General features: G+C 45.8%; 1 protein-coding gene across 1 annotated transcript in view; it reads left to right on the forward strand.

Moving 5' to 3' along the window:
• Positions 1-12,212, forward strand: part of DOP1B (DOP1 leucine zipper like protein B) — a 96,376-nt gene that overhangs the window by 68,124 nt on the left and 16,040 nt on the right. Inside the window, 6 exon segments of the mRNA XM_033125078.1 lie at positions 2,718-2,773; positions 4,310-4,414; positions 4,509-4,575; positions 6,357-6,501; positions 11,367-11,449; positions 11,995-12,104. Of these exon segments, the coding sequence (XP_032980969.1) occupies positions 2,718-2,773; positions 4,310-4,414; positions 4,509-4,575; positions 6,357-6,501; positions 11,367-11,449; positions 11,995-12,104 (566 nt within the window).

The following is a 12,212-nucleotide window of genomic DNA, read 5'->3' on the forward strand; positions in this document are numbered from 1 at the left end:
GTGTTTAATCTCCACATATTTGTGTTTTTTCCTGCTTTCTTTTTTCAGTTGATATCCAATTTCAAAGGCTTGTGATCAGAGAATATGGTTGGTATGATTTCATTCTTCTTTAACTTGCTGAGGCTAGTTTTATGTTCCAACATATGGTCTATCCTTGAGAATGTTCCATGTACACTAGAAAAGAATGTATAGTCTGGTGTTCTAGGATGAAGTGCTCTATAAATGTCAGTTATGTCCATTTGGTCTAATGTGTCATTTAAGACTGATATTTCCTCACTGATTTTCTGTTTGGATGACCTACCCATAGGTATCAATGACGTATTTAGGTCCCCTACTATAATTGTGTTTTGGTCGACTTCTCCCTTCAGTTCCATTAGTAGTTGCTTTGTATATTTTGGTGCTCCTTGATTGGGGGCATATATATTGGTAATTGTTATGTCTTCTTGTTGTATTGTCCCCTTTATCATTATGAAATGTCCATTTTTTTTCTTATTTTTTTTATTGGGGAATGTTGGGGAACACCGTGTTTCTCCAGGGCCCAGCAGCTCCAAGTCGTCCTTCAATCTAGTTGTGGAGGGCGCAGCTCAGCACCAAGTCCAGTCGCCATTTTCAATCTTAGTTGCAGGGGGCTCAGCCCACCATCCCATGCGGGAATTGAACTGGCAACCTTGTTGTTGAGAGCTCGCGCTCTAACCAACTGAGCCATCTGGCCACCCCGCCCGCAGCTTAGCGGTGGCTCGTTGTCTTCAATCTAGTTATGGAGGGTGCAGCTCTCTGGCCCATGTGGGAATCGAACTGGCAACCCTGTTGCTAAGAGCTCACTCTCTAACCAACTGAGCCATCCGGAGGCCCAAAATGTCCATCTTTGTCTCGTTACCTTGTTTATCCTGAAGTCTGTTTCATCTGATAAAAGTATGGCAACATCCACTTTTCTCTGGATACCATTTGCTAGGAGTATCGATTTCCACCCTTTAACTTTAAATCTGTATTTGTCCTTGTAGCTGAGATGTGTCTCTTGGAGGTAGCATATGGATGGGTTTTGTTTTTTGATCCAGTCTGCTACTCTGTGCCTTTTTATTGGTGAGTTCAGTCCATTTATGTTTAGGGTGATTATTGATATATGAGAATTTCCTATCATTCTATCTTTTTTCTTGTAGCTCAGTGTCTCCATTGTTTCTTTGCCTTTTTGTTGCTGTCTATTATTCTAGTGTGGTAGTATTATATGATATTTCCCTGTTTCTTCTTTTTCTGTTATATGTCTCTTGTTTTGGATTTTTTGGATTTTTTTTTTTGAGTGGTTACTGTTAAGCTTATGTAAAAGAAAATTTCATGTATACAGTGGTCCTTTTTCTTCAGCATTGTTTTAGCAATGTTTATAGCTCTGCCTGCCATGGAGGAGAACGCTCCATTTGGGGCTTCTCTTCTGAAAGGGTCTCTTGCACGTGACGCAGGGAAGCCTGCAACAGAGATGTCCGTGCTGGAAGGCCTAGCCCTACTTGGACTTCTGACCCATCAGGGGTGCTCAGAGACCTGGTCCCCTTCATGCCACGTTCGTTGAAAATCAACCATGTGCAACCATGTGAATGGTGAAACTGTTCCTGCCCTTTCTCAGCCTGTCTTCTAGTTGGGAAAAGAAGATAACAAACAGCCTAAAAGTTAACACCGTGAGGCCCGATTATGGAACCGGCTAAGTGCTTAAGGAATCGACGTAAAGTGAACATGACGGCTTGTTTGTCGGTGGTCCGAGACCAGACACCCGGGTTACATGAGTGTCTGGTGTCTTGTTGCCTTTCCCTCTTGTACACAAATATTAAAGTAACTTAACCCTGGAAGAGCGGAGTGGGGATGGAGGGGCCGTCAGATCCTGGGTGGGTTTGCACTGGTGACCGAGCAGGTCTCGGATGGGATGGATCTTCCACGCTGGCGGTCAGCCCCTAGGAATGGTGTTAAAGCTGCAGAACCACAGGGTGGAGGCCTCCAGAAGAAGGCTTAGCCACAGCGTTTGCACATGGATGGAGCAGGAACGTTTAGATTTTGTTCCTTCACATTGGTTGAATTTCTGCAAATATCTGCAACTTCTACTCTCAGGCTAAAAAAGCAAAACTAGATTTATCTGCCTGACTGTTCAAATAAAAAAAAACGACGTTTTGTGGTTAATTCAGGTAATTAGCTCAACTTCTATAATTTCTACAAATAGCTATTCACAAGCAAGGAGGAAACCAATTTCTAAGTACTTCCAGCCACTTGAGATTGACGGACATTGCCTGGGCTGAGTTTGAGGTTATTCCTTGAGCTAAGAATTAGAATTTTTAATTGTCTCTTGTCTGTAATTAGTCACAGGCATTCGTAAGGGTCAACCATTGGCCCCCCACCTTTTTGTTTTGGGAGGTTTGATTATAATGCCAAATTTTCCCTGAATACTTATTAAGAGCCTGAAGGGAAAAAAGGTAAACATAAAGGCAGCTCTGGAAGTCTGACAGAAGGGGCACTGAGGATTAGGCACCGCATAGGATACATTTGTTTCTGTTGCACCTGGGGGATACTTTTACATCTGTTATTGTACCTGGGGGATACTATCACATCTGTTATTTGAAAGACTCTTTGACTAAAAACCTCTGCTTTGTTAGGATGTCCAATCTGTTTCATTTTGTATTTGAATTCTTTTTTAGCCTTATTTCTTACCCACTTGGAGTAATTGGTTTTGCTTTAACTTGCAGAAGTTGCCCCTTGTGGATATCCCTGTGTTGCAGTTTTGCTATGCTTTCATCCAAAGGTAATACAGCCCCCTCCAAACCATTTCTCAAGTACAGATGCTGTTACAATGATTATAAACAATCACTCTGATCATATTTCTTGACTACTAGAGAGTCTTAGTTCAGAAAGTATCTTAGTGGCGTCCTGATTCTTTCCTGAGGCGTGGGAATGCCTGATGATCTTACTTTTTCTTCTCCAGAGATCTAACATGATATTTAAATATCCATGTGCTGTAAGTTGAACACTTTATGTCAGCAAAGCTTTATGTGAAGACTGGTAAACTTTCAAAGAAACAGTTTGCATGAAATTGATACCCCCCCCACCCCCCAGGAAAGTTTAAGACTCCTTTTAGAAAAAGGAGGAATGATTAGTTTTGGTACTGTACTTCATGCTTTCCCATGTGTTCTGCTGGGTGGCCTCTGCTTGGGTTGACTGAGCTTACACTCCATCTTCAGTAGTCGCGGAGTGTATTGAATTGGACTCCCCAGGCATTTCTCCACAGATGGAAAGGAAGCTGTACGGGGGCCTCATTCAGATCTTACAGTGGCACGTCCCACGTGCAGCTTCCAGATCACTCCACTGTGAGGGGCGTTCTCTGCTGCAGCAGAGAGAATGAAGGGGGTATAGACCCTTCCCAAGGAAGCCCTGCTGTCCTCACGTATCTATCAGGAGTTTCACAAGGTGCAGGCTCCTTGGTTAATGGTTCACAGTCCATAGTTATTCCCACTTACCACATCTTGAAGGCTCAGGAAGGTAAATCAAGGCTCATAGTCCCAGGAGTCCCAGGGTCTGGGGTTCAGTTCAGACCAGCCATGGACCGTTCACAGTGAGCATCATTGTACTTCTTTCCTCCCAGAGTGAGATGTGCTGGTCACATCTCTTGAGAGCTAACATGATGGTAACATTAGCCAGTGTCTGTTACAGTGGCCTAAGTGACCTCTGAGCTTTCACAGCAGCTACAGGTTAGACTTTTAATTATCCTTTTGCAGAAGAGGCACTCCCAAGGTCACTCAGGAGTAAGTCAGGACCAGGATTTGAACCTACGGCCCTCTGGCTGTGGGTGAGCTGCAGCACGCTGTGCTGTGCGGCCCCGCTTTACGGCCACAATCCCAACTCCTCGTCACTCCGCAGAGGCTTGACCTAAGGGCTGCTGAAGGTCAGCTTCCTGGCGGGTGACCCCTGACCTGTCGATTAATGATCTTTGGATGGGTGGTCATGTTACCAACGACGTGAGAGAAGCCGAATGTTCCGTCTGGACAGGCCCAAGCGAGCGAAGACGTCCTCTAGCTTAAGGCTTTCATTTTTATAGAGGAGGAAACCAGGAGCACCTGACCTGTCAGCGGCAGGATTTCAGGTCTCCAAACTCCAAGTTCTTGACAGAATACCAAAATTCAGCTTGTGTACATTACCATTGAAAAGAGAATAAGCAGAGCAATCAGCTCTGCCATCTTCCTTCTGCTTTCCAACTGTCTGGATCTAAAATGTGCTTATAAATAAATGTTTTGTTTTGACTTGTTTATGGTTGGGTACTTTTTCCTGTGTCTTGTGAAAGCAGGCTCCCGGTAACAGCCTTGCAAGAGAACTTTCCTTCACTGCTGGGCGTGTTAAAGGAGTCCGTGCAGCTGAATCTAGCCCCGCCCGGGTACTTCCTGCTTCTCAGGTACCGTCACAGCTTTCACAGTGTCGTATTTTTCTACTAGAACAGATTTTATTTCTGTAGCATTCTCAGTCTGAAGCTGATTTTCTTTCAACAGCATGCTGAATGACTTTGTAACAAGGACCCCCAGCCTAGAGAGCAAGAAGGATCAAAAAGACCTGCAGGTCCGTACATGAAGGAGTTCAGCAGAGTCACTACTCCAAGGGTGCCATCCATTGTTAGAGGACATCATAGCTAATAAACACTGGGCAGAATCGGGCTTCAATTTGCATTTGTTCTCAGCCCTCACTTCCTGCGTTACCATCTTTAGAGGGCTCGATCATCTCCTGGTGGAGGTTCTTGTGTTCAGCTTGAGTGTCTGCTGAGGAATTTCTCCTTCCCACTGTACGCAGGTGTCTGCAAAGCTGACCCTTAAGCATAGTTGGGATAATAACTCTACATACAGATTTCTTTCCTTAAATGCTTTCTCCCACCCCCCATTAAAGCAATATATACTCATAGGAAATTTCAAAAAGACTGAAAATTCAAAGTATAACTTACCCAGAGCAGAAAGAAAATCTCCTTCGGGCAGAATGCCAACTATAAATAGAAGTAATGATAGAGTTTTAAAAATCACTATTTTGCAGGCATCACAATCATTGATGAAGGGCTTTTTGAGTCAAAGGCTCCACTTTAAGCTGGGGTGTATACGTTTTCTGGCTTTCGCTCCCAGGCATTTGTGGAAGGTCTGTCCAGGTCCAGTTCTGAGGCACTGGAGTTCTGTGTAAGGCAAAGCAAAGCATAATTAGAAAACTCAGGTGGCTCCTGTGGCCTCAGCTTGCAGAGAAGAAAGCATCATGTTAGTGCAGGCGCTGCAGCCCAGTGCTTGGGGAACACTTGCTGAACCGCCCCTGGCGAGTCTGTGAGCTGCAGCCGGCCAGCCCCGACTCCTCCATAGCTTTGGCCCCAGGCACTTCCTCAGCTGGTGCAGCTGGTGTGCCTCACGCACCGCCGCTCCTTTGGTTGGGATCTAGGTGGGCCCCTGCTTCTATCCCATGATGCCCCAGCCTCCCCAGCACCAACTCCTTCCTGCTGTTTCGAGGCACCCTGTGCTTCTCCGTCTACTCTCGGCACATGAAATGGGAGCTCCTCTGAGCTCTCAGCCCCTTCCCTTGATCTTCCCTCTTGGCACCGTCCACACACACATCTCAGCCCAGGCTTCCCGGAGGTAGAATTCCCTCAGGTGCACCCTCCAGCAACCCGGCCAGCAGACATGCTCGCGCTTCATGTCTGACACCACTGTGGGCTGATAGTGCAAATCAGGAATGGACGGCCTTTTAGCTGGTGACACTTGGCTGACACTGGCCTGAGAAACCTGCTCAGTCTTCCCATGTCTTTATCGCAGATATTTGAGCAGGTTCGTGACTGATTGTATTCCTGATACATCTGACTCCTCTCTTCACCCCTGTCAAGTCAATTTAACGTATTTAATTTTGATCCTTGTTATATTATGGAAAGGTGCGTTTCTGGCAAGAACCCATGATCCTAAAGATTAAACCAGAAAGCTGATCTGCTAGATGCAGTGTGCCGCTATGACTTCCTACATCTGTTTTTCCCGCGTTGGCTAACGTACTCGTCAACTAGCCACGTGGCTATTGAGCAACTGGCTCATGAATTAATGAGTGTGAAATACGCGTCGATTTCAGACAGCACACAAGAAAAGAAAGCAAGAATTCATTCATTTCTATATTGATTACATGTTGATGATATTTTGGATGCATTAGGTTCAGCATTACCCACCTCTTCCCTTCTACTACCTTTTAACGTGGCTCCGAGAAAATTGCATGTTACCCATGCGGCCCGCAGTGTGGCTGGCATTGTATTTCTATTGGATGGTGCTGTTTTAGGCTCTTACGATGCTTTTCCTTAACTAACTTCCTTTCCTCTTTCTCCCGATTCCTCTCAGGAAGTCACTCAAAAACTCCTGGAAGCTGTGGGGAACATTGCAGGCTCCTCCTTGGAGCAAACCAGCTGGCTAAGCAGAAACCTGGAAGTGAAAGCCCAGCCTCAGATCTCTCTGGAAGAATCTGATGCTGAGGAAGATTTGTACGGTAGGTGTAGAAGGATCAGAAAATAATGCCTGCTGCCACCTGGCAGGTCTAGTTTTCCCTTAAAAGTAAACTTGTTTTTCCTTCTTACATTGTAAGTCATATGTATAATTAACAATACAATTCCACTGATTGTGTCCCGAGTGATGTGCAGCCGTGTTAGTCCCTCACTGAGCCTAGATGGGGTCCAAGAAAGTAACTTCCTGAGATAATTTGTGTGGAGTCGGCGATAAAAATCTATGTGAGATAAAAATAGGAGAATGCATGCTTTTCTTTTGTGGAACTGTGGCAGGAAACCTTACTAAGCTATAAACTGTTGTCATGCAGTTCATGTTGTGTATTTCATTTCTGGCCAACACATCCTTGCCTCTCAGTGACCTTTGTGTTTCGCATTGCCCGGGAGGTGACTGACGATTTTGTCACCGAGGCTAGGCGCACCCAGCCTCATTGCTGCTTACAGTTTCCTAGGAACACGGTCGGGAGGCTTGCAGAGGAGACTCCTCCGTCTGCTCAGAGGACCAGCCAGATGCTCTTGAAGAGTCTGAATTAAGCACAGTAGTGTAGATTGTCAGTTACCAGCACCCTGAAGATCACCAGACTGGTCTGTCAGCCTTGCACATCTCAGGCTGTTAGGACTACTGCAGTGAGAGAGAATCCCGGCAGAGCCATAGCCGGCTCTCAAGGGCCACATGGGGAGGGTTCCTCTGGGCTGAGGGCCTTGGCTGAGCGTTTGTAGCAGATCTTTCAAAGTGGAAAACTGGTTGGGATTGGGCAGAGTTAATAACAAAATACCTTTGCATTCGTGAGCACAGCAGGAGCTGAGGGTCCAGAGTGGGTCCTGATGAGAATGTTGCTCGTTTTGATACATAAACTATTTTAGCTGGAGTTTAGCTTTTCTTTCTGGATGAAGCACGTGTTGGAGCAGGTAACTGTTTGCTAGTTCTCAGTACTATTTCACACAGGAACAAGAAAGCATGCCTAGTCCCAATACTGTTTACCACCGCATAAGAAAGTCGGTTTGGCTTTATTAACAAGGGGCAAAAAAATACATTTACACTCTCAGCACAGCACCCGCCACAAACTGAATGATCAGAAACTGTCCTGTTGTTATGTCACTACCTCTACCATTATTGTTAGCAATAGTTATGTCAGCAGCAACAAAGCTGAATTTGTGATTTTTAATAGGCAGGGAAGAACTGTCGAGAAGTCAGGGCTCCTCTCTCTCGCAAATAACGGAAATCCATTTTAGATGGACAGAAACAACACAGAACTTTTTGGCTCGTGTAAGTGAAAAGCCTGGGCATCAATATCTGGTTTTAGGCATTGCAGGTACCAGATGCCCTGATGAGGTTTCTCAGGTCTCATGCAGAGATTCTGGTTGATTCCTGGTGGGCCATGGGGCTGATCTGAAGGACGGGAGGGAGGGCTGGTGCCCTGGAGCCATGAGAAATGGGCTCCCACCTGGAAAGGGCCTCTATTCCCAGGAGCAGGAAGGATGGTGTGCGGGGCCAACTGCTCCCACCGTCCATGACTTCCACTATATTTGTGTGATAGCTAGTTTTGTGGTTTGCACAAGAGAAATAATTATACTTTATAATGAAGACTCTAGAACTAATATACTATCGTTGGCTAAGAGAAACCAATAATTATGCTTTCTCAGACTGTGCTTATGGTTTTAGTTGTTCTAAAAAAAGAGCTCTTATATCTACCTGGCAAATTTGCCTTCAGTTATTTGTCACATGTACTGATTAACAGATTAATATGCTTCTCTGCCACCAAGTGCAGCTGTGCCGACTGTGTCGAGTGTTATTGGGCCTGGCTTTTGTGCAATAATTAAATTTAACATCAAGACTATACTGTAATTACCCGATTTTTTTCAGAAATTACAGCATTCTAAAGCTTGAGGTGGCTTTTGAGCTTCTCAATAAGACTTAATTAGCTAATTGTAGAGTGCTAAAGAACCTGAGTGTTGGATCGCAGCTATGTTTTGTTTCAGCTTTGAATAAAGTATGCGTATTGGCTGTGTGAAGCTTGGTAATGAGGCTTCAAAATGGTGTGTTTTCCTCCACTTCAAGTTGCTTTTGTTTTTGTTTGTTTTTTTTAATTGGGGAATGTTGGGGAACAGTGGGTTTGTCCAGGGCCCATCAACTCCAAGTCAAGTCGTTCTCCTTCAGTCTAGTTGTGGAGGGCGCAGCTCAGCTCCAAGTCCAGCTGCCATTTTCAATCTTTAGTTGCAGGGGGCACAGTTCACTATTCCATGTGGGAATTGAACCGGCAACCTTGTTGTTGAGATCTCGTGCTCTAACCAACTGAGCCATCTGGCCACCCCTCTGGAAGCTCAGCAGCAGTTCTTGGTCTTCAATCTAGTTGTGGAAGGAGCAGCTCACTGGCCCATATGGGAATTGAACCGGTAACCCTGCTGCCAAGAGCTCGCACTCTAACCAACTGAGCCGTCCAGCCACCCCCACTTCAAGTGTTTTGCGTGGACTGGGTGTGCAGGTTCTCTCGTGTAAATGTGTGTCTGGTACGTGCCACACACAGGGTTCTGATACTAGCATCACAGCCACAAATGAAACGAACAGGGTCTCTGCTCTTGTGGGGCATGGAAGATGGTAATCAAAACTAAACTAACAAAGGTATCTTTCCAACTCTTCTGAAAATCTAAAATTATTTCTAATAAAAGTTTTTTGAAGAGCCAAAGAAAGAAGAAGTAAATTGCCAAGGCAATTTCAGGTGGCTCTTAGTACTGTGAGGAAATAAGAGTCATGTTATAAATAGTGACTGGGAGTGGGGCCAGGGCCACTTTACATGTTACAGAACATGTCCCCAAGAAAGATACGAAGGCAGGCGTGCAAAGACCTGGGAAGGGATGGCAAGTCCTTGAAGTGGGAGTGGGCTTCGCCCAAGGAACCTGAAGACCGGCATGGCAGGAGCTTAACGACTGGTCGAAGAGGTCAGGGAGAGAGTGCGGGCTCAAGGGTCGGGCTTGACAAAGAGCACGGTTACGAGCTTGCATTTCCTCCCTCTTGCTGCGGGAAGCCATTCAACTATTTAGAGCAGTGACAATATCTTATTCAGTCTTCAGAAAACATCACTTTAGCTGCCGTGAGTAGTATTCTGTACCGAATGCTAGCAGAAACTGAAAGTCTAGTTAAAAGGACTTCACAGTGGTCTGGGGAAGAGAGGGTGTTAGCTTGGAGGCAAGGGCAGTAGGGAAAGGTGGACTGATTTAAATGTGGAGTCATCAGAACTTGCTGATGTGATGGATTGGATGTGGGGGGAAAAACGGGGGGGCAGGATGACAGGTTTTTGGCTTAAGCAATTTATTGAGGTGGAACAGACTGAAGCAAGAACACTTTGGACAGTGAATTCGAGCTTGGTTTCACATGATTAAATCTGAGATGTCTGCAAAAGAAAGGAGCCAGAAAAGACGATTAAGCATTTGCTGGGGTAAGAGAAAAACCGAGAACATAGAGTCCTGCAAACTGTGAGAAGAGAGTGTTTCAAGAAGGAGGCAGGAGGAAGTGGAAGGCTGCTGAGAAGTAGAGTAACGTAAGGACAGAGACCCGCTGTCCGGAGGTGACTGTGGAAGTCACGGGGGAGGGCCGTTTGGATGAACAACCGATTGGAGTAGGTGGAGAAGCGGGTTGGAGATAAGGAAGCGGAGAGAGTGAGTGTAGATGACTCTGAAGCTTAGTGGTCCATAGGGCAGTAAACCAAGTAGAACTAAGGACCAAGGAATGTCTTTTATTGTTTTGGGTGCATTTAAATTGGAGGATGTCAAAGCCTACTTCTGTGGTGATGAGAAAGGATGATTAGAAAGCAAAGTCCTTGACGGCTATAGGTCTAGAATTAATATCACCAATGGAATTATTGTTCTTTGACAGGCATTGGGGTGTGTGAACTGAATTAGGAGATGAGGGAAAGAACACAGATGTAAATGTTCTAGGTTGTTAACTCATAGTGGCCAAACCGAGGGAGAGGGAGTCCCCATTTGACTGTATTCCTTTTCTCAGTGAACCGTGAAGTGAGGTTATCAGGTGGGAAGGGAGGGGTATTGTGGGAAAGCCGGCATACCACTGAGAACATTTGGTGGGATTAGCTAGTAGCATCAGGTCCTATTGAGATGCACGGTCATGAAATAAAGTGGGATCAGTTTCTCGTGGCTTGGTTTTCTCCAGAACATTTAGCTACACAAAACTACGTAGACGGGTCATGGAGTGTAGCCAGCATTGCATTTCTCTAGGTGACAACTTCAGAAGGAGAAACAAAAGAGTTAAGGGTGATTACAAGGTGAACGATAACCACAGGATTGAGCTGGGGAGGCAGAGAAGTGGAGAGCTGGAGGAATTGATGGGTAATTAAGGGCAGCCTCAAGGGGTTGGAGGCCGGTACAAGGATTCAGGAAATTGTCAGAGTGGGATGGCAGGCATAGGTGAACAGGAAAGACAGGATGTGGTCCGATGAGGACGCTGGAAGCGGAGATTTTGGAAATTGGTGAGGCCAAGGGTATGATGGTGACAGTGGGTGGCTGAGCTGGACCAAAGTGAAAGATCGTTGGAAGAGAAAAGGTCAAGGGGCTCAGAGACCAGGATGTGAGATGGATCATCCAAGAGGATGTTGAAGTTCCAGGAGTGATGACGAGAATAGAAACGGGAAAAAGATTGAGAGTCAGTGCTAATTAATTTGATCAAAATTTCCAGATTATTAGTTGCTGGAATTGAGCATGTGAACAGAGAAGACCAGCTAAATTACATTTAGGTACATAATCAGTGTGAAAGGTGGGGACTCAGGACGCACGTTCACGAGGGCAGTAAATGGTGACCCACCCATCATGATTCAAACACAAACGTCTCTTTTTTTGGCAGATGCTGCTGCTGCTGCTTCAACAATGGTGTCTGCGTCTGCCCCCTCCGTGTACAGTGTGCAAGCGCTGTCTCTCCTGGCAGAGGTAAATACACACCCAGCTTGTCACCCCTTACAGAAGTGATTGCCATTATCGACTGTCCAAAAATAACTCTCCAGAAAAATCCACCAAAAGAGCGGTTTATTCTGGAAAAGAAGAAGAAACAAGGTCACCCCAGTAATGTGTGAATGCACACTTCCGACTGGCGCTCCAGCCGGCCGCACACGTGCAAAAAGCCACGATTCCAAGATGGCTTTTCTATTTATTAGCATCCCTCCCCCAGAAGTTACCACAACGTTTAACAGGAAGTCAGGACTAGAGAGTTAAGAAGGAGCCCAGCTCCACCCACAGTCCTCCCAGCTCTATGGTAAAGCATCTTCAAATGCCAGTTCACTTTTATCACCATCCTGAGTCTCTGGGGAGGCGTGCCATCTCAGGTGCCCGTGAGTGGGGGCTGCACCATCCCCGGGAGCTCCAAGTCAGGCTCGGCCTCAGGTTGTCCTGCTCGGCTCTATATGCCTTGAGGACTGTATTTCTTACTGTCACTTGCTTTAGAAGATTTCTATTTTCTTGTGATCCTGTTCTTGTAGGTACTGGCGTCTCTCCTGGACATGGTTTATCGAAGTGATGAGAAGGAGAAAGCGATCCCCTTGATCTCCCGTTTGCTTTATTACGTTTTCCCTTACTTACGCAATCACAGGTAATGATGTCCTCTGCGCTGTATCCCACCCGTACGTGGGGAAAGAGGTTATGGGAAATGCATCCCGTGGTTTTTCTCGGGCAGTCTCTGACCTTGACCCTTTCCTCC

Source organism: Rhinolophus ferrumequinum, chromosome 2 (assembly GCF_004115265.2).
Source record: "Rhinolophus ferrumequinum isolate MPI-CBG mRhiFer1 chromosome 2, mRhiFer1_v1.p, whole genome shotgun sequence".
Taxonomy (NCBI): Eukaryota; Metazoa; Chordata; class Mammalia; order Chiroptera; family Rhinolophidae; genus Rhinolophus; species Rhinolophus ferrumequinum.